The 27,721-nt window shown below is 42.4% G+C and overlaps 1 protein-coding gene across 3 annotated transcripts in view; it reads right to left on the bottom strand.

The window, feature by feature from the left end:
* flnba (filamin B a) overlaps nt 1-27,721 on the bottom strand; it is a 58,908-nt gene that overhangs the window by 9,433 nt on the left and 21,754 nt on the right. Inside the window, exons 2-39 of one of the 3 annotated variants that reach the window (XM_030777239.1) lie at nt 27,350-27,598; nt 27,123-27,220; nt 26,293-26,440; nt 23,731-23,858; nt 23,515-23,583; nt 22,943-23,105; nt 22,464-22,664; nt 19,726-19,863; nt 18,835-18,961; nt 16,955-17,091; nt 16,652-16,845; nt 16,405-16,518; nt 16,017-16,160; nt 14,349-14,472; nt 14,099-14,259; nt 13,902-13,992; nt 13,617-13,786; nt 13,324-13,441; nt 12,780-13,036; nt 11,929-12,526; nt 11,082-11,255; nt 10,682-10,844; nt 10,384-10,544; nt 9,351-9,518; nt 8,976-9,099; nt 8,669-8,822; nt 7,944-8,133; nt 7,345-7,592; nt 6,954-6,986; nt 6,920-6,922; nt 5,548-5,641; nt 5,083-5,223; nt 3,755-3,883; nt 3,429-3,602; nt 2,947-3,105; nt 2,467-2,670; nt 1,317-1,469; nt 876-998 (exon numbers count right to left, since the gene is read on the bottom strand). In XM_030777239.1, coding sequence (XP_030633099.1) covers nt 876-998; nt 1,317-1,469; nt 2,467-2,670; nt 2,947-3,105; nt 3,429-3,602; nt 3,755-3,883; nt 5,083-5,223; nt 5,548-5,641; nt 6,920-6,922; nt 6,954-6,986; nt 7,345-7,592; nt 7,944-8,133; nt 8,669-8,822; nt 8,976-9,099; nt 9,351-9,518; nt 10,384-10,544; nt 10,682-10,844; nt 11,082-11,255; nt 11,929-12,526; nt 12,780-13,036; nt 13,324-13,441; nt 13,617-13,786; nt 13,902-13,992; nt 14,099-14,259; nt 14,349-14,472; nt 16,017-16,160; nt 16,405-16,518; nt 16,652-16,845; nt 16,955-17,091; nt 18,835-18,961; nt 19,726-19,863; nt 22,464-22,664; nt 22,943-23,105; nt 23,515-23,583; nt 23,731-23,858; nt 26,293-26,440; nt 27,123-27,220; nt 27,350-27,598 — 6,024 coding nt within the window. Of the gene's footprint in view, nt 1-875; nt 999-1,316; nt 1,470-2,466; nt 2,671-2,946; nt 3,106-3,428; nt 3,603-3,754; nt 3,884-5,082; nt 5,224-5,547; nt 5,642-6,905; nt 6,987-7,344; nt 7,593-7,943; nt 8,134-8,668; nt 8,823-8,975; nt 9,100-9,350; nt 9,519-10,383; nt 10,545-10,681; nt 10,845-11,081; nt 11,256-11,928; nt 12,527-12,779; nt 13,037-13,323; nt 13,442-13,616; nt 13,787-13,901; nt 13,993-14,098; nt 14,260-14,348; nt 14,473-16,016; nt 16,161-16,404; nt 16,519-16,651; nt 16,846-16,954; nt 17,092-18,834; nt 18,962-19,725; nt 19,864-22,463; nt 22,665-22,942; nt 23,106-23,514; nt 23,590-23,730; nt 23,859-26,292; nt 26,441-27,122; nt 27,221-27,349; nt 27,599-27,721 lie in introns of all 3 variants that reach the window. The other 2 variants (XM_030777237.1, XM_030777238.1) reach the window with 2 other exon arrangements.

Here is a 27,721-nt window from a genome sequence, read left to right as displayed (position 1 = left end):
TGCCAATATTTAATATCTTAATCCTTTTTTCCCCCCTTTTCACTCATGAATGCTTTGGAAGTAACAGCACTCCTGAAAGCTACTTTTGAACGTCCAATTTTTCATTTGCCCTCTAACAAGTTCTTTCTTTGTGTCAATTAGTAAGGTCTTTGTGCTCTAAAGAGAACCCTCCAGTTCCAGCACGCTATTCCTGCCCTGTGAGCGATTGGCTGCCCCTGTGCATGTGCAGATGGGTCTAAGTAAGTCAGTGCTCAAGGCCAGAATGCCTGGTCCACACAGGGGGTCTGAGTAGATCAATTCAGGTTCAGGTTCTGCTTTTTAATGAGCAGACATTGCTTTTATACAACCACCTCAACTCCAGATGGGCAATCCCCGCTATTTGGTATCTTAAGTAAGTAAACACACATGAAGGGTATAGACTGATTGCTAAGATTTGCAAAACATGAAGCTATTTCACATGAAACGCAGCTGCCATTTTCTGGTGTATAAGAAATTTTCAGTTTTAGAATTTTGCACTTTTTAAACTGAAAAAATAACAGGAACAATAAAATTAATAGAATATCTTAATAATTGGACATCCATCTGAGTCAAAACCAAAGTGAGGGGAGTTTTGAAATGGAATGAGGGAGTTCACTTTAGCCCATCTTTCAAAGGTCTAGAATACTGCAATTCACATTTTGACTTGACGGCTCATTGGTTAGATGCCAGCTACAAGAGGCATCATTAGTCACAAACGTTTGTTGTCCGTCATCATTAAAAACAACATGACGGACACAGAAGAGGTTATGAAATGCAGAACACCTCAGTTAATTATGCTCACGGGGCAGGACAAAAACACATCAAGTAACTTCATAAACACACTGTAAAGTTCTTACCTGGTATCCTCAGGTTAAGATCACATACACTGCCAATGGTGGCGACGGAGGCTGCTTTCTGCCGACGAGTGATGCTCTCACGGATGCGTCCCTCACCTGTCACTTTCACACTAAAAGGGCTCCCTGAAGGCACAAGACAAGGAACAAATCTTTAATGAGAGCCAGAAAAAACTTCTGTTAACCTTATATATCTAAATACTTTTTTTCTAAATCACTATTTTAGCATCAAGAATTCTGCTGCTACATAATATGGTGTTATACATTAATAATGGAATTTATTAACATGGGCTCTGTTAAAACCATTTTAAAGGACACTATAACCCTATAACTACATCTGGATAGTACTTCAAACTGTAGAACATATGAGCACGATGGAAGATGATTCTTAACTAATGGTCATTATACATAGAGCTCCGTTTCCACCAGTAGACATTGTCTTACCTGGGACATGCTCCTCAGCAAACCTGATGGACACAATGTAGGTGCCAGGCTCAGTGGGGCAGTAGGACACCCCACAGGTTCCATCCTCCAGATCCTCTGTCTGAATATCAACTTTACTGGGGCCCTCAATAGACAGAGCCAAGCCTCCATAACCTCCAAACAGACGTGTGAAATATGTCAGTACCAAAGAAATGAAGAATATCACGCTTGAAAGAAAATGACACATTTAGTTTTGACTTGCAAAGGTACAGTTTGCAAAACATAATAGATCATAGGCCTCTTAAAACATATTACAAAGTGAGAGCTTCCAGTAAAAATGTTTGTCATGAACATTTCCTGTAAGCCCTGTTCGTTATAAGGCTAATTGTGCCAGGACGTGCAGGTCCTCTTTGTAATTATGAAATAACAATCCGACGGTCTGGGTAGCGACGTGGTACCAATTAAGTCTATTATCATTCCACTTCCATTTCTACCCCTGAGCCACTTTTCACAGCTCAGCTGAATCAGATCCAACCCAATTACTCTGATTTGAGAGCATAAAAAAATTACAGCAAATGAACTATAAAAGGAGTCAGGCATTTTGGCAAAAAATGTTCATTTAGCGCTTACGTGTTTCACATACCGGAACTGGGCACCCCCAGAGATGGTGCAAAAAGGCTGAATGAAACATAATTATGAGGCACTAACCCAGAGTAAGAGAGAGCAGAATGCCTGCTGAAAAGTATTTCCATCAGAATCACTCAGTTACCTTTGACATCTGGTGTGCCTCTCCATTTCAAAGCTAAGGGAGTCACAGGTCAACCACGTTCTTTAATGTGTAAGCTACACTGGAGCGTCGGTGTAATGAAAACCATCATAACAAGTCAGAGCAGTTTGTATCATGAGAGAGGAATGAGGGAATCTGACCTAGAGCCTTATCCGAAGAAACCGGCCTCAAAAAGTCTCACATGTTTTTGAACAAATAAATTACATAATCCTGGAATGCCAGTGACAAAAGGCAAGCTTACTTCCTGTCTTACATGCTTCATTACAGATTTTGTGTTTGCTTTATAACTGTCAAATCCACTTGATGGGCACTTATTTGTGGAAAAAAAAAGAAAACGCTGAAATATTCAAGAAATATGAAACTCGTAGAAGATCAGTCTCTCACCTGCCTCCCTGGTGTCCACAACAAAGTCAGACATCTCAAAGGTACGACCCTCCACTAGGCCTTGGCCAAAGACCTTCACCTTGCTGGCGTCCCCGATCTCAGACTGAACCACCATAATAGTGATGGGACTATTGGCAATATGACGACCATTTTTCTTAATGCTCACAAGGTGTTCCCCAACCTCTCTCGGGATGAAGGAAATGCCTGAGAAGGAATTTCAACAACGTGATCACTCAGGATCGTTCCGAATTACTGATTCAGTAATCCCGAGAAACTCTGACTTTCAAAATTCCTGTTTACAAAGAGCCTGTTGCTCGTATTACCTTCAACTTGAGGATATCGACTGAATGATGCAAAAAATAACAATAATTCCACTGATTTTACTGTAAGCCACCTTGATAAATATCTTTAAATATAACAAACAAGCACAGGATCTCTAAACAAGCATGCCTAGCGCCTGATCACTGAGGATGTTCTTACCTATATGGTTGTTGGGCAGTCTCTTGAGCAGACAGGGCTCGTCGCGGCCGGACGGTGCTTTGATAGTGGCTGTGAGCAGGCTGAGGTCAGTCTCATTAATGTCCAAAGCAAAGTCTGCAGCGGAACCCAGCTTCACCTGAGACCTCCTCTTGTTGTCCTCTGTACACAGGTGATTAAATGTGTTTAACAATGACAGCAAAGAACAACTGGTTTGCGTTCTAACTGCTGTTATCTCTGAGGCAGACAGTGATATTTGAAAAAAAAAAACTAGTAAGCTTTATAAAAGACTAGCGTCTTCCTTGAAACAAAATAACGTTTAAGCATCACTTGGTACGATAAATCGTTTACTTAAACCTGCAAGGTTAGGTTTTTAAAATCTGTGAAGGCCAAGGCTAAATATCTGTCTGCTACTGAGCAATTCTGATGGTTACGACGCCAGCAATGCATAACAACCTCACGGGCTTTTCAGATCCAGTGCTCACCCGTAATCCTGGCAGTGAAGGGGCTGCCAGCAATGTGCTTGTCATTGTAGCGCACCAGAATGTTGTAGTCACCAGGTAGCGTGGGCAGGTAGGTGACAGTGCATGTGCCATCCTTATTGTCCACACAGCTGATCTCTGCCTTAGAAGGGCCCTCAATAGCCAAGTCCAGACCTCCTGCAATTACGTAATTACATAAATATATATATTCATCATTCGGGAATCTGGGACCTGAAATGGAATCTTTGATTCTGTAATAGACAAAGGAAATGTTTATGAAATGTTTACTAACTCTACTAACTCTTTACCAACTGTGTGGCTGTACGCACCTTCTGAGGCGTCCTCGGTGTAAATGGTAAAAGTAGCGACCTTGTTTGCAACGCCATAGACGAGGCCAGGCCCGTAAGCGGTAACATTGGGACTGTTGGCGTTGTTGACATAGAACTGTAGAGGACTCTCTGAAAGGAGAACAATGGAAACATTGAAATAACAATGACACTGATTAATGGAAAACTGTAAAAAAAAAAGGGGGGGGGGGGCAGAAAAACTAGAGCCCAGGTGTTAAGCGTGTATAGTGTAAGACCGTTAATCATTGGGAGACAAGCTTTATCCTCGGGCACATTGTGTCATGTGTACACAGGCTCCAGACAAAAGAAAAGTGGTGAGGTAATCAAAGCAAAGGTTGAGTTCTGTGGCTGCGTTTGTGAGACCTTTCCTTGCAAAATAAGGAAACATGCTGAAACATAGTGCAGCCATACTACACCCTTCTGGGGTAAAAAAAAAAAAAAAAATCTCGCTGATTTCATGTTTCAGAGAGATAAAGCCAGTCCACAACGGTGATGCAACAGTCCAACCAACACATAACGGGGAACGAATGAACGGCAAGCCAAGCCCATTTCATTCGAATCCATTGTTACTCACAGACAGGATATCCACATATAAAATAATCCATGAGTCACTATTTACTCAGTGTCAATAACAAGTCACAGTATGAAAGAGACTTAAGAAAATAATATGCCAAAGCTAGGCCCATTCCTTCATGCCCTTAGATGGTAATATCACACTTCATGACTTGAGTCACTATTTTCTGGGTGGTAAGGCGTTTATGTGGATCGGTGTGACGCGAGGCTTTGGTTTGGTAGTGGATATTGTTGATGGCACAGGATCAGCGTCTTTGATAATGTGAAATCACATCCTTTTAAACAAGCACCAACACGAGGGGCCTAACCCTGATGTGCGGTTCCTTCTCCGCCAAAGAGTTACCCACATTCTCCAACCCTGATGTCATCCAGGAGATCTCTTTCACCACTTCAAAATAAATCACAGTCTAAATGATTTTTTCTCTGCAACCACCACCCCCCCCCCCCATTCCACGCCCCCTTCCTTAAACAAATCTCTTGAAAGGCGAATCTTTTCAACTCCCCAGTCTCTCATCAACAGTTCCCATGGCCTCCACCCAAGATGAAAAAACAGCAAAAAAAAAAAAAAAAAAATACCCTGACAGGAAATTCATCAAACTGAATGAACATTCATTCTTTGCTGGGGACCATACTATGTACATTGTTCTGGTGGCTGGCATTCAAGTGCTTTGAAAAGCGTTATTAAAGAGATGAGGTCGTTGAGAGGGTCCATTAGGCGTGAGAGGGAGGAGTCTGACCTGGTATGTGAGTGCCATTGTACTTGATGTGCATTTCATGAAGGCCTGCCTCTGTGGGGGCGTACTTCACTGTAACAGTCCCATCCTTGTTGTCGATGATCTCGGGCTCTGCTGTCTTGCCAGATGGCATGTGGACCTCACCTGTGGTTGGTAATAGACAAACAAACAAATAAATAAATAAACATTCCGTCTGGCTGCATTACGGTATTTCCTGTTGCTCAGTTTGTGGAGCTCTGCATTACATCACCAGTCCCCGGGCGGGTAATTCTGAAGACATCCGAGCTACCATAAAGTTTGCTATAGTGTGGATTTATAAATCCTTTACGTTTTCCGTTTCACTCTCCAGCGTTTGGAAACTTTCGTCCTTATATCTAGCAGGCTTTGGACAGGACTGGACGCGTCACACAAATTTTCTACACTTCAATGCCAAGTCAGTGTACTCTGGCATGAACTGGAGCTATTTACCTGTGATTTCGCCTTTCCTGAAAGCAAATGGAATCACCATGTCGAAGGGTCTGAAACCTGTGCCATTCATGCTGTTGTAGGAGGAGTCAGTCACCTGAGAGAAACACACTGAGGTTTAGGCCAAATAAAGCACTGACAGGGGTCAATAGGTTACGGAATGAACCATCCAGTCTGAGAGGTAAGAGACATGGAAAAAAGGCAAAAAGGATCGGGTGACTCAGCCACAGCAGAAACATGCTTCGGACGAACGAGTGGAGCAAAGAAAATAAAAAAAAACAACAACATTTAAAAAAAAAACAACAAAAAACAGTGATAATAATACTGTGATTCATCCCCAGCACACCTGGAAAAGCAAAAGGTTCTGAACAACCTGGAAAACAACAGAAATAAAAATGGAAAACACCCACTGCCAGAGTAAGAGAGCTGGAAAAAGAGAGGTGAGAGATGAGCAGATGAAAAAGATGAGGTAACCTTTACAGGATAAGGCTCTGTAGAAAATTCCCTTCAGTGGCAGCAGATAAAGTCACCATAGATATCTGGCTTATTTTTATCTTTTCACACCACTGTCTTTTCCCTCTCCTACAATCCCTATCTTGTGGGAACACGGCCATGAGAGATATTTTTCCACTGTCCATTGTAATAAGTAACTGGATTAGCAGCACAAGGCCAGGGTGAAGGCACAGGGCCCAGACAGTCAAAAATGGCACACCCTTGGATTAGATGAAAGAGCAGATCGTGAAAAGGGGGGAGCCTCTATCTATTTTTAAACATTTTTTTTTTATAACCTAATATTGGTTATCTAACGGAGACAGAGCACTTTTGAATTTCGGAGCCCATAAACAAACTTCACGTATGCATAAACCAGACAGAGCAATGCTTCCAGGGTTAATCAGGAACAGTGTTGTGATTCAGCGAAAAGTATGATTCATAAATAACCAGCCATTTCCTGAAATGAATGATGCTTGATTGGTAAAACGGGGCAGACCTGATTAGAAATCAAATAGCGACCATAACGGCACTGAGCAGAGAGACAGGTTTGGAGAGAAAGAAAGAGAGACAGTAAGAGAGACAAAGAGAGAGAGAGAGAAAGAGAGAGAGAGAGAGAGAGAGAGAGAGAGGGAGAGGGAGAGGGAGAGGGAGTGAGAAAGATAGAAAGAGAAGGATAGAAAGAGAGAGAGAGAGAAAGAGAGAGGTAGACAGAGGGAAAATTGTGAGAGTGGTCATACAGCCAGCCGGTCAGTGCATCAGTGTGATAGGCTAAAAAGTGTGAGTATAACTGAATGAGTTCTCCCAGTAGGCGCAGGCTGTGAGAGAGAGAGAGAGAGAGAGAGAGATGAGGGAGAGAGGAGCATCTGTACCCAAGGCTGGAAACCGGCTCCAGGAGCGCTCTGCTGCTGCTGCTCGACTGACTGCTGCACCAGAGGAGGCTCGCCAGTTGCCTAAGAAATGACACTTACGCTTATTCAGTGCGCACACACACACACACACAAGAGTTTGGCTACGAACACACACACAGGCAACTCCCACATCACGGACCATTACTTGACACACTCACAGCCTTCATCATGTTGGTGATATTGGACTGATTCAAGAGAAATGTCAAAATATAATTGGGCCTATTACTCCCGAGACTTTGAGAAGACTGGAGGCTTAAAACAACAGCCTGCTCCCTCACTGTCTATATTCCACTGTAGTGAACAGTTAAACAAATGAATTCCAGTTGAGAACTTCATACAGTCAGCAGTCTACACTTATAAATTCCATGTGTCTTCTCTTATCTAAGACACTGTATCTCACCATGACTTTGAAGGGGCTCCTAGGAATGTTCTCTCCACCAAAACGCACATAAATAACGTAAGTCCCTGGCTTTGGTGCAGTATAGAAGATGTCAAAGGTCCCATCTTCATTCTCGATGACCTCAGCCTCCACTTCAGTCCCATCAGGAGTGACGACGATGCAGGAGACCTTGCCTTTCCCCGCACCCTTAGTGTTCACCACAAAGCCAACCTCTTCGCCGATGCCGATGGTAGGGCCAATGCCAGGACCTAAAGAGCAAGAGCCACGTTTAGGCTGTGAATGAGGCTTTAAGAAAACATCGTGATGAGTTCAAGGAATGTTTCCTTAGGCTCTTTTTTTTTTCTTTTTTTAAATGCAAAAGTGCGGTGTGTTCCACTACAAAACAGAGGTCGTGTTACGGTGTTTTATAGGTTTGTTGTGTCTCAGCTGCAGAAGGTTTTGAAACTTATTAGCATCATTAGCTCCCTTGTAGTAACCGGTAATAAATAACAAGGCTACTCTCCTTTCCAGTTGCTTATTGCATTCAGAGGACTTTATTTGTCTCTGTTTTCACGTTGCTGGAAGAATTCCCTCTCGAAATTCAATCAGATGTCACTCACCAGTGACTGTGCACTTGCTGGCATCTCCTGTGGTAGTTGCTCGCACTCGGTAAGGAGAAGTTGGGATTTCATCACCGCCGTACTTTATGACAATGGTGTACCGGCCCACCTTGTCTGGCACATAGGACACCTTGTATGTGCCATCGTCGTTGTCATGAATGTTGGCTTTCTTTGGTTTCCCTTCCTGGTCCTGAAAAAAAAAGGGTATTAAAACAACACATAAGATATTGCACATATGTCTACAGCCTATGCACACAGAACCGCTGCCAAAAACCGGGTGAGGACAGGACAGCAGCGGAGAATTCAGCAAGGTTTTCCCTGCCAAAAGAAAACACAGAGGTCCCTAGATGAACTGAGCTCACTACACGCTAACAGACACATAGATGGTGTATGAGACTCACTTTGGGAAGTTTACAAATGTTATAATCACACAGCAGACTTCCACCATTTACCAGACAGAGTGCTAAGACAGGATCATTTTTCTACAGGAGATTACAGACATACAGATGCCTGTTTTGGGGGGACTACTCTGGCCTCAGAGAGATACCTATTCATCTTACTACTAATCTTTTCACTTCTAGAAGCAGATTTTTGGCTGCTGCAGAGGACCTGAATCAAAGAGCAGACAACACAGTCTAATCTGTCTAACATTAACTGAGATGACCAATTAAGTCATTTCTCAAGTTGTTTTTGATCCAAAATATCCCCGTGAAGGCTGCACTCACTGTGATCTGTACTGACAGCTGCCCTTCCCCAGCGTCCTTGGCATCAATGGTAAACTCCACAGGCAAGCTGGCTGGCAGTCCTGTGGTAAGGCCTGGCCCACTGGCACGCACTTTACTGGCATCGTGAGTTGGCAGTACACGCATCTTGAACGGGCTAAAGTGAATTAAACAAAGAAACAGATATATCTACATAAACATGACAAATGAGGTAGACGATACGATTCGATTTTTCACAATGCGCAGCTGCAGTAACTGTAATTTAAGTCCAATGGAAATCAACGGTACTGCCCGAGGCTTCGTGCCGTACCTTCGTGGTATCTCCTCATCAGCATACTTGACTGCCACAGAGTACGGCCCCTCCACAGAGGGTGTGTAAGCCACAGTGTGTGTGCCATCACCGTTATCTTTTACCTCCACTGGCTCCGCAATACCTGTGAGCACATAATAGAAAATATCAATTTATCATAAGTCAATATTAAATAATTAGCAAAAACCAGACCAGTTTTAATTCAAACAGAGTTTCCTGCTAAGTAACAGAAGTAAACACCATGCATGTAGGAAACTAATTAAATTCTTTTCATTTTAAACTAAGTCTTTTTGGATGAGAAACCTAATAAAGAATTATGTTTGATTAGTTTATAATTACAAATGTTGGAATATTGTCGGAGTCACATTAGCTCACCTTTGGGACCTGTGACAGCCACAGAGAGAGGGGCCACGCCCGCCTTGCTGCAGTCCACAGTGAAAGACTGAGGAACCTTGGCCCGGACTCCAGAGCCTACTCCAGGTCCAGAAACCTTCACTTTACTGGAGTCCACCACGTCCTTCACTGGCACCTTAAACGGGCTTCCTACAAGGCGAAGAGAGAGACAAAGACAGGGCCGTTATAGGGCATGCAGACCGTATGCCATTACTTCAAATGAAACAACGCTTACACATTAGGAATACTGGGAAACTTTGCAGTTCCTGAAGAATTTAATCATTTCCTTGAGGAAAGATGAAGACAGCAAAAGGTGGTTTATTCTTCAACATGCAGCACACAAAAAACATGCTTACATATGAAATCAGAAAGATTAAGCGTTTCAAAAAACGATATCACGTGTGAATAAACATAGTCATATGCAATGGTTACATATGAACATATCACAACTGCAGGAAGAATGAGTGCTTGGCAAGAGTCCACTAATGCTTGTGTAATGAAAAACCTTGGACACAGCTGTCAGAAATATTGCTTTGTCTCATTGCAGCGTCTGCTGCCCTCTAAAATATTGGTCCATCAAGCCCTATATACATGACTTCAGTAAACAAGTATTACTAGGAAAATATATGTATGTGGGAGATTCAGACTATGTGGTCTTGGCCTAGAAACATGTTTACATGAAATATGACCTCATAATTTAATGTATGGTGAATGCATTACCTACAATACATTATTCATACATTTTCTATCAGAACAGCAAGTAAAGATAAAGTGTTTAAAAAAGTCAACAGCATTTCCCCCCGGGTGAATTATACATACCATACACAGTGTGAGTTATTTTCAAAAAGGTCACACAAGGTTCCAATTAATTATGTCTAAGAAAAAGCATTTGGGAATGCTGCGTTCATTAGCTTAGGAACATAGGATTTATGAAAAGACAAATAAAGAAAATGGGGGGAAAAAAGACAGATATGAGCTATTGTATTATCAGAACACCCTCTAGCATGCAGCTTACCTGGAATATGCTTTCCTCCATAGGTGATATTGACATCATAAACCCCAGGAACATATGGGGTATACTCCACATTACAGCTGCCATCCTTGTTGTCCTTGCAAGACATTTTTGACTCTGATGGACCTTCTACTGTGATGCCCAAACCACCAATGCCGGCTCCTCTGTTTGAAAAAAAAATGTCAGAGGTAAAGTGAATAAATAAATATGTTCATTCATATATAAATTAATTTCTTGTTCCAGAAAGTTCTGAGAAGACAGCATGAAAAGAGGGAGACCTTGGAGGATAACAGTATAATACCTTGTAACAATAGAGAACTTGTTGGGCTTGTCTGTGAGGGCCTCCTCCAGCCCTGGGCCTTTGGCCAGCACACGAGAGGGATCACAGCCCTCAGTCACTCCCACTCTGAATGGACTCTTAGGTACAGGAGTGTCATCATAGAGAACCTCAACACTGTGTGCTCCTGTGTATCAAGTTCAAACAAAACAACCAGACACAGTTATACAACACTTAAGCAATATTTGTAAAGATTTCACAAACTATGTGACACATCAGGTGATAATTAGTATGACACCTTCATGACAGAAGCTTTACGCTACTCTTCTATTCATTCATCTCATCTATTCATTCACCATGGCTAAATGAATGAAATGACAGGGTGCTGATTAAGCGTCAAGTATAATGTTTCCCAAGGCTATACCATTTTCAAAGGGTGTGTACTCCACGTTGTAGGTGCCATCGCCTTTGTCTGTGACTGAGCAGTCGGTAACAGCACCTGATGGGTTCTTGACCTTGGCTTTGATGTGGTCACCACCCACTTTACTCAGAGGACGGGCATCGACGGTGAAATCAGTGGTGGCCTCTCGGAACACTCCTGTGTGTGCAAAGGGAAGGGCCAGATTATGACAAGGAAAGTTGGCTTAAAGAAAGGAGAAATGGATTTGTTGTTCCCATATAAAATGACAAACTCCTCACAAAGTGATTTATCATCTTGTAAAAATGTCATCACCACTCTACATCTTAGAGAAGTAAAACTAGAATCTGAAACTAAAATCATTTTGGTGTTACAGTTTTTCTGATAGGCTACGGTCATTGCTATTAAAGTCAAGGGACAATGGTACATGAAGAGCCTTTCAGAGCAAGAGCCTGCAGTAAAACACCTGCTTTGAATGGGGCAGCTCAATAAAACCAAGCTGACTTTGAAGAGAGACTTAGGATATCAAGTGTGAAAAAAGCCAAAATCTGAAAACAGAGCCCTACCCCTAAAAGAACCAGCTTTTCAAGATTTCCATACACACTGTAGCACCAACTCTCAGACAGGGATGGTGGATAAGTTAGTGAATATCAGATTAACCACACAGCTGTAAATGCAACTGACTGCTGATTAATCAACACATTTTTTTTTAAAGAACTTCAGTCCCTATGAAAAACAGTTGAGCTGAAAAGTCAAAACCCTTTCTCCAGCAGTAAATATAAATTCTTAATCCCTTTCAGACAACTTTTGAATAAAACATGCTCTGTGGTAAAATACCTCAAAATGCACATACCTTCTCCTTCTACTCCTGGCCCGAACACCTTCACTTTGCTAGTGTCTACAGCTGCATCCACCATAACTTTGGCAGGGAACTTGGGCACCGTTTTGTCGCCATACTTCAGCAGCAGTGTATACATTCCTGCTGTCAGAGGCACGTAGGTGACCGTGTATGTACCGTCTTTGTTATCCAGCACCTCTGTTTTGGCTTTAGAGCCTGAGTCAGACACGGCCTCCATTGTCAGCTGTCCAGGTCCTGCAAGGGCACAGTCCACATTCACCACACTGGTCTCTCCGACCCTGCCTCTCTTCAGCCCAGAGCCCGATGCCACCACTTTGGTAGGGTCAAAGGGCATTTCGACGTTGGCATGGAAGGGGGAGCCGGGGATGTGAACATTTTCAAACAGGATGTTGACCAGGTATTCACCCGGTTCCGTGGGCAGGTAGGACACAGAGCATGTCCCATCACCATTGTCAGAGCACTCGATTTTAGCCTCGGTGGGACCCTCCACGGTCAGGCCAAGGCCTCCAGTACCTGCACCCTTGGTGTCAATAGTGAACTCTGCAGGATTGCCAACCAAACCACCTTTCAAGCCTGGCCCAAAGGCCTTCACCTGCAGAGAAGCAATGGTGATTTTGAAACAACCAGCATTAAGTAGTGACAAAAAGATGTGAATGTGAATCATATGAAACTGGTTAAGAGCGGTCGCAAATATAAAAATGAACAACATTTTAGAACAATGGAAAAAAAAAAAGTTATTGTATGAGTCACTTGTAATGAATTCTGAGCCATCTGATTTAATACGCATTTATAGCAATCTGAGATCCAACAGCCCATGAGCGTATTGTTCTAATGGAGAACAGTACCTTGCTGGGATCTGGGGGAAGCGTAGCCTCCACAGGGAATGGGCTCCCTGGCACTGGGTTCCCATCGTAAAGGACATCCACTGAGTAGACTCCCTCCTCTTTAGGTATGTACTTCACTAGGCTGGCACCTTTGCCGGGTTCTACGGTACAAGGCATGGCCTTGCCAGATGGGCTGGTGATCTTCACGTCCAGCTTGCCTTGGCCACCCGCTCCTTTAGTGCCAATAGCAAACTCCTGATCCTGGCCAACCTCGACTCCTGCAATTCAGAGTTTTTTTTGGGTTTTTTTTAAGAGGACCTCTTTTCAACCCTTCAACTCACTGATTATACCAGATACGCTGTACTGATTGGGCAAGACTGGATGAAGACAGGGAAAACTGAATTCAGACTGAAAATCCATTTTCTATAGTAACCAGCAGATCAGCAAATACAAATTTATAGACATGACTATATAAGTAATAAAATCATAGCAAATTAAGAACAGAGTATATTGAGTAGACTGTTAGGACAAAACAAAGTTGAGAAGGTCATCTGGTGGAACTCACTGCTCTCTAATCCGTTGACTTCAATCTTGTTGATGTCCAGAGGAGCTGCCACGCCCACGGTAAACGGGCTTTTGGAGATGGGGTCACCTCCAAATGTCACCGTAATCACCATCTCCCCCTGAGGAGAAGGCCATCAGTGAGTTACGACGCAGAACAACATTTGGCGCTTCGTCAGCTGCCTCAACATACTGCTCTTTCTGACATTCAAAAGGCCGTTATCATAAATGCTCAACTTCAGCCGTAAAAGATGATGGAAGACACAGAACACGCTGTATATTCTTTAAAGACAATACCTGTTGAACAGGGGTGTATTTGACAGTGTAAGAATAGTCGTAATTGTCAATAATCTCAAAGTCTTGGACAGGCTGTCCTTTGCTGGGTCCAGAAAACTGCACATCCAAGGGGGCTTTGCCTGCTCCTTTGGTGTGCACGGTGAAATGGGTGGGTTTTCCACTCTCCACTCCTAGACAGAGACAAAGGCAGAGTAGGAAGATTAGGGGGGGGAAAAAATAAAAATATCTAAACCACCTGCAATAAAAGCCTTGTGGATCATGTATGGTCAAGTGGGAAATACAAACCTGAGCGGGAGAGCCCTGGTCCTTCTGCTTTGACTTTAGAGGCATCATGGGAAGGTTCCACTTTAACACGGAATGGACTGATGGGGATTTCCTAATAAGAAAGAAAAGTTACAAATTGGGGAAAAAAAATTGGGAGACAACAGTCTAAACACATGACGTGGGTGAGTTTTGTGGCTTTTCAGGATCAGGGCACTCACCTGATCGGTGAACAGCACTTTGATGGTCAGGCGTCCAGCCCCTGGAGGGATGTACTTGACGGTGATAGTGTCATTAGCGTTGGGGATGATGTCAAAGTCGACATCCTCCTCTTTGTCACTGACAACATTGGCATCACACTTTATTCCCACACTGATGTCTCCTACAAAAGAATCATTCAGCCAATCAGACACAGAGAAAATAAAGTTAAAAAAACTGCTTAAGCATGTGCATGTGTGTGTTTTAATGTACCTTCTCCAGCCTCGCTGCAGTCCACAGTGAAGTGTGTGGGCTCATGAGCCTTGAGTCCAGTCCTCTCCACGCCAGGGCCAAACACTTTAACTTTATGAGGATGACTTCCCTTGCCCACATTCACCTGAGAAAATAGACCTCCAAAGTGTCAAAGCCAAACAGGAACATTCTTCTGTTAACCTAACCCTATAAAGTCTACTGGGCTTTCCAATGACAACACTTAGAACGGCTCACAGCATATTTCAGTCTCATACTGATTCATTTTTTCTGCCCATTCTGATCACTGGAGAGACAATGTATACATCAGACAACAGTATAATTTGTGGCTGATCATACAATATTACACAGACTGTCACTGTTCTCCCTGTTCTGTAAAAATTAAAATAGTTACCACTTACAGAGCAGTGTCAGTCCCAGCAATTATACCACACACCAAACAAGTACGTAGTGTTTCATTATCATAGTACATTTCACGTGTAACATTATTAGACATGGTGAATAAAAAAAATCAGGAAAATAAGTACCACATTCCATACTAAACAAGCATGAATATAAATAACACAAACAATCTTAAAACATGCAGTGTCAGAATTTATTTGAATGTGACAAACATTTCTTGTGTATTTGAACATCATACCATGGCTTAGGTGTGAAGTGTTGCTATATATTTTGAACAGTACAATACATTTTGGCTTAAAAATTTTCCAGCATGCAGACACCCAGTTGTAGTTTGTTCCCTACTAATAATAGTGCTAATATTATGAATATATTGGTAACTCTAATGTCATTTCCGTTACTCCAAATAACAGTAAGACGCATGTGCTCATATGCTAAGATAGCTGTATCTTTTGACGATATGCCTGCGACTGTTTCAGTATTCATCTTACTCCTGCTCTCTCTCAAAAGCACCATTATATTGTAACATATGCAAATATCTATGTGAAATAAACCTAGACATCAAACTACAGAAAACTCAAGAAAATCACATTCAAAGAAATCATAGTACTTAGGAGAGACTTAACTGGTTAGTGCTCTGTGGAAAGGACAGCAGACAAGCAGTGCAAAAAAATCATATTTGAAAGAAATGACATTCAAGTGAAATTCTGAATTAGAGTGACATTAATGTACAAGTGCTCTTCCTGGTCATAATAGTTTGAAAATACTCATTAAAAAATTGAGTTAAAACAGTGCATGAATCAGGGAATAGCATCAATCTATTAATTTGTCAATAATCACTTCACTTTCAGAATCACATTATCAATAAATGCAGATTCATTAAACTTTGCTTTTTTTTCTATTAATTTTTATTCGAAAAATCCAAATATTATGCAGAAAATCACACTGCACTCAACAGTGGTTCTTCATAGAAAGCCTAGCTTTGAAATGTGGCTTTCTAGAAAGAAACACTTTGTCAAGTTACTTCACGTCAACAGTGTGAGAACACTCGGTGTACGTGGTGATTATAATGAGAGGTTTTGGATGTGAATTATCAGGGTTAGGTGGAGCAGCCTGGGTTAGAGGTGAGTTCTCAGCTGAGATATCCCATTCTACTAAGTTAGTTGTGTTGGTGGGATCATCAGATTTCGCCAAGTTAGTGACCTCTGTTGCTCCACTGAATTTCAGGGTTTTAGTGATCAGTAGCAGGCCACTGGACTCTGGTGGGCTTACCCTAAAGGGGCTGTTAGGCACACTGGCCCCTCCCCAGGTCACAGCCACTGTGTGTTTGACTGCAGCAGTGGGGGTGTAAGAGCAGGCATACACGTTGTCTCCTTTGTTCTTCATTTTCACATCTATTGGCATCCCCTCAGCATTCTGCAGATTAATGATCAATGCCAAGACATTTTTAAAAGGATGGAGATAAATATGCACACAAGAACAAAAGTATTAATTGAAAGTATTAATAAATAGGATTAAGATTATAACAAAACTCTAAATAGCGCTGCAACAATTCTAAATAAAGTCTTAAATGTAACCTTGAAGAGACTTGAAACGTATTGAAATTTTGTTTGGTTTATCTGCTGTATCTGCTGGAAGGGATGCATGCAGGGAAGCTTACCTGTGCAATAATCTTCAGAGGACCTTTTCCTGCTTCACTGGCATCCACTGTAAATTCAGCAGGCTTGTTGATAATGCAACCAGTCTTCTCCAAGCCAGGTCCATAGGCCTTGACCTAAAAGACATTTTTTTTTCAAAAACTTAGCATTCCATTTTGAGAGTGGCGGACAGCGCTCCGTGTACTCTTCTTGGACACACTGTACAATGTCTAACTGAAGTTGTGTGGATTAAAGCTGCACTGGGGTTACCTTGTTGGGTTGGCTGGCTTTGTTATCTGGGACAATGTAAGCCATGAATGGACTGTCTTCAATGTCCTCGTCGTCACACATGACGTGAACAGCGTACTCTCCTGGTTCTGTGGGCCAGTACCGTACATCACACGAGCCATCGTTCTGGTCCTCACACTCGATTTTGGCTTGGGACGGACCCTCAATGGCAAAGCCTGGATGTCAGAGACAATAAGAGTTTTGGTTTGAGGGTGATAAGAAAAACACAACTGCTTTCAATACATGATAAGAGCACAGGTGATACAGAGATTTTTGGAAACCTACCAAGGACTCCTACGTCTGTGCCTATAGATTCAGCCACAAAGTCTGCGGACTTTCCCACAATGCCACCATGTAGACCTGGACCCCAAGCTCGGATTTTCTGTGGTCCAGCCTCTGGCCCCACTTGGACTTCGAAAGGACTACCACAAAGACAGAAAAGACCAATTTCATACATCTTTACAAACCTATGACACACAACAATTACCAAAGCTTAGCTCTTTCACGGTCTCTTTGGATGAAAATATTCATGCTAAACTTATTATTAGCCATTAAACATTTTCAAGTGTTTCAATATTGAATTGTTTTATTACACCCAACAACTGTTAATGTGAGGTAAACTTATGAGCGTGAAGTCCTCTGTTCAGAGATTTGATACCACTCGTACTATTCATGACATTCTGCAAAGCCGTGGAAAAAAGTATATTAACAGATTCTCGCTCAGCTGAGACTGGCTCCTATCTGACTCAGGGGAGTTGTGACGCAGGCTTCACACCAGTGAGAACATGCCACAGAATAAAGGCCTTGGCTGGAATGCCCTGATGTCTGGAGCTTTGGCTGAACAGGGAGGTGATTGTGCTAACACCAGCCCTGCTCCCTCTGAGGTATTTCTGCATAAACCTGTGGAGTAGCAGTTTAAGTCCTCTGACGCTGGGGGGGGACCCGGCTGTGCATGAGGTCACCAGACACCCTATCAATGTGGTAACAGAACCACAAGATTTCTGTGTAAAATACTAGGAGACCGTTTCAGGCCACTACTCACGCTATATATACACACGCACACATGGACGTGCACTCGCGCACACACATACAGATGTATGCTTCGTTCTCTCTTAAGCCTGGTGATCCTGACAGTTATAAAGTCAGTTATTTTGATGAAGATATGGAAAGCCTATTCATGCCTGAATGCATGGTAAATGATGTGATACCTATCTTCACACCACTGGCTGCTATATGTAGGCTCATTTTTAATGACTTAGAGCATAAATACTGTACAGCAAAACGTGGGCAGATTTCCGTAAACCGTAAAATGACTCCATTTCCTCCCCCCGTACAGGGCTCTATTTTCCTAAAACATAACAAATAAACCGAAAACAGAGCACAACCGTTTCCATTCCCCGCTTGTTAAATTACGCTTTCGCCCTCAACAGTCCACATTTATCAGGATTAGTAGCAATGTCCATGGGAAACGGACAAAGACATTAAGTGTTTTGTGTGGTGCTAACACATGCAGTGCCTGTCTGCAGGGCTCCCCTGTGACACCGTGGCTCCAGACACTTCCTCAGCCCAGAGAGAGAGTGAGGTAATGGCTTTGCCCTCTTCTTCTCTCCCTACCTTATCCAATCTACCATTGTAACACAGATATGCAATATTTCATGGTTCAGTCAATGCAGAACTACAAACAATTCTGCTATTTTATAAGCAGCATGGCATGGCATGCAGAAAATGAAGAAAGTAAATTTGTGCTGTGTTATTTATGGATATTCACACTAATGGCTGTTTTGTAAAATAGACTTTGGGGAATGTTCCAATTTGGCTATGGTCTATTCTGACACAATTGCCAAGGCACACGTTTACCACAATCCCTGCTTACTTTGTGCATTCGAGTATGCCTTAACACCACAACAGCCATGGTCCAATTCACACTCATGGCAAGGTGAAGACTCTAAAGTCCAATTATGGGAACTGACAAATAAGACATATCTAGAGCTCATACAAGACTTAGGATGGGAAGAGTTTCCACAGATCGGCTTTGTAAATTTGTGTTACTCCAAAATGGTGCCTGGCAGTAACAAGCATAATTAAAACAGTTTTTTAGAGATTTGTAAGGGGCTGACGCACTGGTTTACACAGCGAGGTTGTGGATATGGTCAGTGAATGCTCACCTCTTGGGAATGTGCTGACCCCCCCAGGTTATGGTCACGGTGTAGCGGCCAGGTGTGCTTGGGAAATACTCATAAGCAAAAACCCCATCTGTGGACTCCCTCTGTTTCACCAGCTCATCCTGGCCGTCTGTTAGAAAAAGGATGGAGGCACATGGAAATCATGAGCTCTTTTTAATGACATGATTTGTGTGTTATGGTGGCTTAATGCCAGTGACATTCTCAAAAATGTTTTTGTCTAAATTTTCTGGATTTAAGCTGACAGATAAAGAGACAGACGGAAAGAAGGAGAGACAGAAAGAGAGAGAGAGAGAGAGAGAGAGAGAGAGAGAGAGAGAGAGAGAGACAGATGAATAGCAGACATGAGGATATAATACACACATCGTCCTAGAAACCTTAGTTTTTACAAATTTATATAAATAAACCCAAACACAGTCAGGTGATGTCATAATCTGCCTTGCTCATTAATCAGACTCAGATGATCTGTCCGTGGCAATGCTGATTCAGGTGCTAGGCAGTGCCATCTGGGCACCAGGTCTGGCAGTGCCGGGGGAAACCCCATGTTTAACGGAGCCCTTTCAGTCTGTGCTTTCCCCCTACGCATTCGGTGAACCTACAGTTCTGGCAGGGTTAGATCCCCAGTTCCAGTAAAAACAGTGCGAGTAGCATGAAGAACTGTCTAGATAGTCAGCATCTGGAAGTTTTATGCTGCTTTATAAGAAGGGAAACGGAGACGTTAAGGTTTCAAGGTTTTGCCAATGAGTGGTGTAAGGACAGGACGGATGAAGCAATGGAAATAATGTATGAAGAAAGGGAAGAGAGAGGAGCACAGAGAAGTCCAAAATAAAAAGACAGAGAGCCTTTAATAAGGGTTAGAAGTTTGGATATCCTTACTAGGTCCCTTGACTGTGACCTTCAAATCTCCGCTTCCTGCGTTTCGAGTGTCCACTTTGAAGTCAGCCACCTGCCGCACTCTCACGCCTCTGGGTTGCAACCCTCGCCCCGTGGCACGACAAGCGCTGGGCACCGATGCTGAAACACGAGAACACACAGCTCAGCACAGACGAACCCTATACACTCTGTTCAGTCATACCCTCTCAGAGATCCCTTCATTATTATCACATAGTATCTATACTGTGCAACACTGACATACAACACAACAGAATACAATGGCTGAGAAGAACCGTGGTCCTGAAAGGAACTGACAGAGATATTAGTCGTCGTCAGGGTGGAAATGACCTAAGATAATAAGAGCTCTATCCTCTTGATGTAATTTCTGCCCTCTAATTGGGTCATGAATAAAATGCCATGGCAACATTGAGCTCGGAGAATGACACAGTAATGTGTGACTGCCGGCAGCCATTCAGAAGACAGAGTTCCATTCAGCCTCAAACTGCCTGGGCTGGCACAACCCACAAGCAACCAAACACACGGAGATAAAAATATATGCCATGACACCATTTAACTCCAACCCTAAAAGCCTCGAATACAGATTGAATTACATCTGAGTGAATGGGCGCATGAACGATCAAAAGGAATAAAAACAATTTGATCTAAATCAAGATACAATTTGAGCTTGATACTGATCTGCAGCTGATGTGGGCAAAAATTGAGTATATCCAGAACACAAGACAAGGTTTGATTGTACCCATCTGTAGATTTCAGAAATAAAAAAAAAAAAGGGAGTCACAGGAACTCTGCTTACACTTCCACAGGCATTTTTACTTTTACAGTAACACGGCTGCTGTCTCCGTCAGGCAGCTCCTGTAGTATGCTTGGTCAAGCCTGCCACATTCACTTTAAAAAAGTCAGAGTGCACTTTGGGGGGTTGATTAAATTATCCTGTGGGGACACTAAAGCTACTTCTCTACCAAGCCTCAACTATGCTTCTTCTATTAAAGGGTAAAAGCAGCACGGGGACTTGTCTATTTTCATAATCTACTCGCTCTTGTAGCCTGTCTGACAGTTATTTAAGAGGTTTCGGAGGCGAGATCACATACAGTATGACAGTAAATCCTGGCAAAATGCAGAAGTGTCTGCTCATGTGTCTAAGCAGACTCATATACATGTCACTCAGTCAAACTGAGCATTTGTGAGTAGAGACCTTGATTCAACTTTGTTCTTTGAGAAAACATTCAATAAAAATGGAAATCGGCAGAAAAGAGCAATTGGCAAAGCTGACTGAGTTTGTAAAAAGTCAATGATCCAGATCATGGGATTTGACAATGAAAAGTTGGGGGGGGGGGGGGGTCACCTATTCCACATCATACTTTAACAATGTCTCCTCTGTTCCGTTTTGAACAGGTATATTTAAACACGCTGACAAAAAAAAATGTTAATCACTCATGATAACCTTTTGCTTTTTTATTTAGGAAAACCAATTACACCAAGCTGTTTCTTTTAAAACAGAATCATTTGCTACCTGGTTCGGAAAAGTTGTCTCAGAGAGAAGGAATTTGGTGTTTTACAAGCCGCTGAAATGGTTAGCCAACACTCACGTCCACTGGCCCAAACAGCTGGGCCCCGTAATAGGATGGCTTTTGTCACACAATACGCACTCACAGTCCAACTATCCTTGGCTATGTGAACAACAGCTATTGCAACGGTCGTCAGATGCCCCAAATGTTCCACTGGAAACTAAGTACAACAGAATTTTTCCTATTTATGTCACTATGTCATGTATAAACATGAAAATTCCAGTCAACTGCCATAACAAAACGTGTTAAAATTTTGCATAGTTTAGGATCACTTTGGGCACTATTGACATAAAAAATATTGTGGGTTTGCATATCCTCATGTCCTGTTCTATACCACTGGCCTCATCATCCTGTTATTCAGCTCTAGGCAAGCTGAAATCCTGGGGAACTCAAGTAAGCATTGTGGTTGAGCACTGATTGTAAAAATGTCTGACAAACACCATAACAATTGGTATAACGTGCGCTCATGTACGTGTTAAAAAAGAAAGGTGTGAAAAGGATGCGTAACCTTGTAACACCTCTACAGGGAAGCTTTTAAGGTACCTGGCGCATAACCTCAAAGCCACACACACAGCAACGTGGAGAAGGGCTGGCTGACTGCACCTACTTTTACTGTTCTTTTATTATGACTGGAAAATGTTAGCAGAGCTCCACAGAGGTAAAGCATAATTACTCTCGCTCTGTTTGTCGACACAGGCACGGGAGAGCATTTTACTGAACGTAGGAGTCAACAGTCTGTCCTCACAAAGGTCTCTTGGGCTTTACGAGTTTTATGTCGGAGGAAGATTGGCTGATGAGAGTGCGTTATAATTTGCATTATAAATGCATTACGAGAGGCGAGTAAAAGTGCCCTAGCATAAAAATCACCCAGCCAGTGCATACTGATCTGACATAATTGTTGAATCTGATTGGGTTAGCTTACAAAACAGTAAAATGCAAGAACTGCACTGGTCATTTAAGGTGCTTTCTGACAAATTCATGCAAACAGATGACCTGCTTGAGGACCTTTTGCGAGAGAAAACACATTAAGAGGAAACCTTGAAATAGTCACTTAATATAAAGGCCTCCACCACAAACTACTTTCTATATCAAACCACAGAGAGAATGAAACACATTTGTTTCTGGGGGTCAGGTGGAGATTGTTGGGTGGAGTACCTGGGCCAACGTTGACGGTGAAGGGGCTCTTGGGTATGGCAATGCCTCCAAAGGTGATGGTGATAATATGAGGGCCAGCCTGCATGGGTTTGTAGGTGCAGCGGAAAACATTATCTCCTTTGTCCTCCAGGGCAGCCTCCACAGTGTTCTTATTGCCCTGCGGATCCTTGATCACCGCACTGACCTCACCCACGCCAGCGCCTGTTTAAAAAGAGGAAACTCGTAAATCACGACTGAGGATGTCTCTGTCTCTCCGGTGTCTCTGTTTCCAATGTGTTCAATCCAAAAAGCTTGTAGGGCCCTCTGCAAGAATACCTCCCTCACACAAACGTCATGCTAAAATGAGTTCAGATCATTATCTCTGTGAAACACATGGGCTTAATTAGTGTAGGATGTGAGACTGTCTCCAATGCACTTCACAGAACTTCTAACTCTTGACCGCAGCATATATGTCGAAATAAGTGCTGTTATTGGCAAACCTGCAGTGTATATGTCGAAATAAGTGGGCTTGTTAGCGATGTTGCCCAGAGGCTCCAGGCCAGGCCCCTTGGCTGTGACCTTGGTAGGGTCTCCCTGAGCCTTATCCACGTCCACTTCAAATGGGCTCTTAGGAATTTCCTGGCCAGCAAACAGCACTGTCACCTATTGGGATATACACAATAACCATCTCTGAAAACCATCCAATCATAATTCAGCATCACTTATATCCCAACTATTTATGTAATGATGTCATGACAGCAATTACAGAGTGATATTCTCAAGACTGGAAGCAGTCATGTTAAAGAGAAAATCCAGAGAATTACAATTACATTATTATAACAGAGATGTTTCACACACCTAAAATGAGAGGCTATGTACAGTACCAGTCAAAAGTGTGTCCAAACTTTTGACTGGTACTGTGTGTGACTGCATATGTTTTTATAAGAAAGAAAGTAAATGGTAGCTGAAGTACAGAAACACCATAACACCTAGGAAAGTTTTCTTTGTAATACACTTCATGTTTCATGGTCCATGCTAATAAAACTCTCTTCACTTGATTTAAGGACTCTACCTTGTGTGGTCCCATGACTTGAGGAGTGTAAGTCACAGAGTAAGTCTTTTTGCCTTCGTTAAGCACTGGCTTTATCTGAAATGGGAGAAAAACAAGGTATTCACTGCATTAACGCAAACATGTCAACAGTAAGTGAGGTCAGAGCCAATGGCAAGGCTGTGAGTGTAGGACAGCGATGTGGGAGAACCATTCAGAGTCTTAGAGTGGCGCAGGAACTATTTTCACCTCTTGTCTGTTGCCTTCAGGGTCCTCCACGTACACGGTCACCTGACCCTGGCCTGCACTGAAGGTGTCGACGGTGAAGATGGCTGGACGCATAACCCTGTTTCCAACTGGCTCGATGCCTATTAACACAAGCAAGGAAACACAACACATCAATATGAGGGAACAGACTACAGCAAATCAGCTGTCATCAGCATGAGGGTATTTGATATTTACATGAAACACACTCATTGACCAAACAGGCAACAGCCCTACCTCAGGATTCAAGCGTGAGAAATACGGCTTACGGCACACGGTACCAGACAAAAAAGCCATTACAGCTTCTTCAAGTAATGTTGGAAAATGCTGAACTTATTACTCAGTACCTTTAACGGTCCATGAGAGATTGCACTTTATGGATTAGATGTGGAACATGTTCATTGTTGTGGCTAATGAGAAAGGATTTCCTTGTATTGTATAACACAAAGAAGGCAATTCCAAGGTTACCACAAAGATGCCACAAATTTTTTTAGGCTTTGTATTAGCATTTGAGCTGAACATCTGAACTTCAGATTCACTTTCAAGAGATAAGGTGAGAATACATGTTAGATGTTATGTGTTATAAAACATATCCTAATATATGGTATATGTTAGAGTAAGACAGAGAGAGAGAGAGAGAGAGAACAAGAGAGAAAGAGAGAGTTATAAAAAGACTTTAAAAGAACCCATCTGGTAAAAAGCACATGCTACATCCATTTCCATTTCCACACTTAATCTCCAACACAGGTCATTAAAATATCTTCAGGAAATCCTGATTGTGGTCAGCCTCTATCATCATGTGAGCCATGGGGGGCGGGCTCCCTGGTGTTGCATGTGTTTGAGGAATTTTTATATTAATCTTACACAAATCACCTGCCAATAGATTGTGGTGCTTATCTTGGCAGGATTTGCATTTGGATTTCATTTAGCCACTACTTAAACATGTCAAAATGGATCCATTCACTTATCATTATAATAGGGTAGTGTGGTGGGCTGGAAAACAGTCAGAGACTGTTGATGTCAGCGCAAGTTGCCCATCAGTTATAGGTTATGTAATATGAAAACATAAAGCACAAGTTTGAGAATTAAAGTTTTGAGAGTCGGAGCTTTAAACAAATGACTGTGGTTGATAGTTTACAGTTGTAAGACTAAGAAAAATGTGTATTGTCCATGTACAGAAAAACCCGGTGACATACACTCCGCCCCCCCAGCCATACCTATCCCACTCATTTATGTGAACCTTAAAGTGGAGTTTGTTAATGTTACACCAGAAGGACCAGCACACAAAGGTTCTCTTGCCAATGCTAAAACAGTAATACTCTGTGATCTAATATGGAACTTACTTAAGGAAAAAGTAACATAAAGGTGAATAATAGGCTACTGCTACTGTGAATTAAACTAATTTACAACATTCATTGGACAGGGGGTCTGTTAAAAATACAGATTTATTATTTCTGAATAAACTGAGCAGCTCTCACTGAATTCTGCACATTTGTCATGGAACCATTCAGCAGGTCCCCATGGACCCTCCGGTCCATGAATCAAACAAACCTGTGAGGGATGACAACATCTGAACTCATTAGCTACCGCTTTTACAGCCTGACTGAAATTTACAGCAGGTAAGGGGCACATTCATAGACCATGTATCAACCTCATACAAAACCTAACAGAGCCTCAGCATATTTACACGGCAGTAATTCAGGGTTGACGGTTGACGGTTGACATGCACGAGTATAAAACTGAAAGGAAAAACACTGAGACGTTCAGCCGCGGTCAGAAGTAAACGCGCTCCCTGCAGTTCCTCTGTCACTGGTAATACATGATACTGTTAGAATCTGATGTTAACAGTCAGAGCACGGAGACGCTTTGTTAAATCACAAAGTTCACCAAAAATATGATGCAATTTGAAATAATGACAAGATCTGAAGAATTCTGATGCTCTGAACTCTATCAGACGATCTTTTATTACTTAAATTGCCCTGAGTGATATTGTGAATGAAGTTACTGTGCGCCGCTGCTAGCGGAGTGGCAAAGCGTATCTGTTCTCATTTTTTCTCTTTGTTTAACCAGGAACAATGAACAAGACAATACTATTTAGGACAAACTGCTTTCACTTGCAAAGAAGCCAGCTTCAGGAATGTCCCCTTATCATTTTCAGCAAATGCTAACACCACAGTGGTATAACTATAGGACACCACTGATCTTCATATATGATAAACCTGTTCTTTTACATTCTGTGACCAGATTTGTTCCCTATTCATTTTATCGGACTGAACAGCCTCTGTCAGCCATTCTGTCTTTATCACCGATACATGTAGGTGCATAACTTTGCACAGAACTCTTGCAAACAACTTGGCACAAGGATTTTGAAAAATTATACTGCTCAACTTTGGCAATGAGCAGCAAAGTAGCTTCGATTATGAAAATTCAAGTCAATGCCTACCACCATACTGGCAAATGAGAGAAATAATGAATGGAAACTAGAGCCTGGTTTTGGGCACTTGAACTGGAGATAAATTAAGTCTCATATTACTTTACCTGGGCCATAGGCACGGACTTTCTTAGGGTTGAGCTTGGGCTTTAGTGGGGCTCCAGGCTTCAGTTTAGCCTTGGGGAACTGGGACAAGTATGTCATGACAGACTGCTCATCAGCACTGGGATCGATGATCTCCTCTGGAGCAATAACCTAGGGTTGTACGAATAGAAGAGAACATGTAAGTGACCTCAATGTTATAAGTGATACACTGATGTATCAGCTGTAATGGGTTTCTGCCCTTTGTGCTTAGATATTAGCTCATATTCACAATCCCTAAGGCCATTGACAGGTGTTGCAACACATACTGAAGGAAACCAAAGGCACAATTATGTGACACGAGTCACTATATCTATTTTCTGTAATAAGATTCTAGTATGTACCTGCACAATAATAAGATGATAAACACCATGGTGATACTAACTCCAGCGTGGAGGTTTGCCTTTAGAAGGGCATCTCATTAAAACTGAATTCTTTCCTGTTTGCAGAACTGTGAAACGGGTGTGTTTATCAGTGATAGACTGACTCTTTAAAAATGTGACTACCTCCCGTTTGGCAAACAAACCCCCCTTTAGCAAATAGGTAATTCTAAAAGAATTTTTCTACTCTGTGCTACACAAATACTGTGCAGCACATGAAAATTAAAAATACACGTGAACTTCAATAAAGTGTTACATAATTGTCAGCTTTCTTATCAAAGTTTAGAACACTTCACATCTGGGCCAAAAGAAAGACCACACCAAATCATACAAATGGCTTATATGAGCGCAGGCATTTGCACATTTCAGATGGTTTGAGTGGTATTAAACGTGGAATTAAGTTGGACTGTGCTCACCTGTGGAATACCCAGCCAATCATCAGCCAGCTGCATGGCCTCAGTGGCATTGTCCACTGGCTTCACTGTGTCCCAGGTCTCCCAGTCAGGACACAAACCTTAAAAATGAAAACACCCACCCACACACAGTTAGTCACTGGAATTAAACGTCTGCCAATCCTGCCTAAAAATATCATAAGGACAAGTGCATAGATAACTTTTAAAAGTAACAGTTACAATATACCTACCTGGGGCACAGCTGTCTACCAAGGCACCAAGAGCTTTGCCATCCCTCCAGTCCTCACTGAAGTTGGTGATGGGTAAGTCTGGCACTTTGTTCTGGATCCAGCCCAACAGCCTCTGCTTGGGTGTCTGCTTCTTGGCCTCGTCATCGTCCTCATCCTCCCAGACTGGCATAGAGATGGAATAATGCAGGATCAGGGTCCAGACCAGGCCCAGGATGAGCTTCAGGTTCCCATCAACTATGGCTTTACTGTCTGTTCAGAGCAGGCAGAGAGAGAGAGAGAGAGAGAGAGAGAGAGAGAGAGAGAGAGTCAGATTACTCAGCGATCAGTTTTAAACAACTGACTACAAGGTAGGACACTATAAGTTCTGAAATG

Source organism: Chanos chanos, chromosome 6 (genome assembly GCF_902362185.1).
Source record: "Chanos chanos chromosome 6, fChaCha1.1, whole genome shotgun sequence".
Classification (NCBI taxonomy): domain Eukaryota; kingdom Metazoa; phylum Chordata; class Actinopteri; order Gonorynchiformes; family Chanidae; genus Chanos; species Chanos chanos.
The sequence above is the reverse complement of the archived record's forward strand: the minus strand, read 5'-3'. Positions and strand labels throughout refer to the sequence as shown.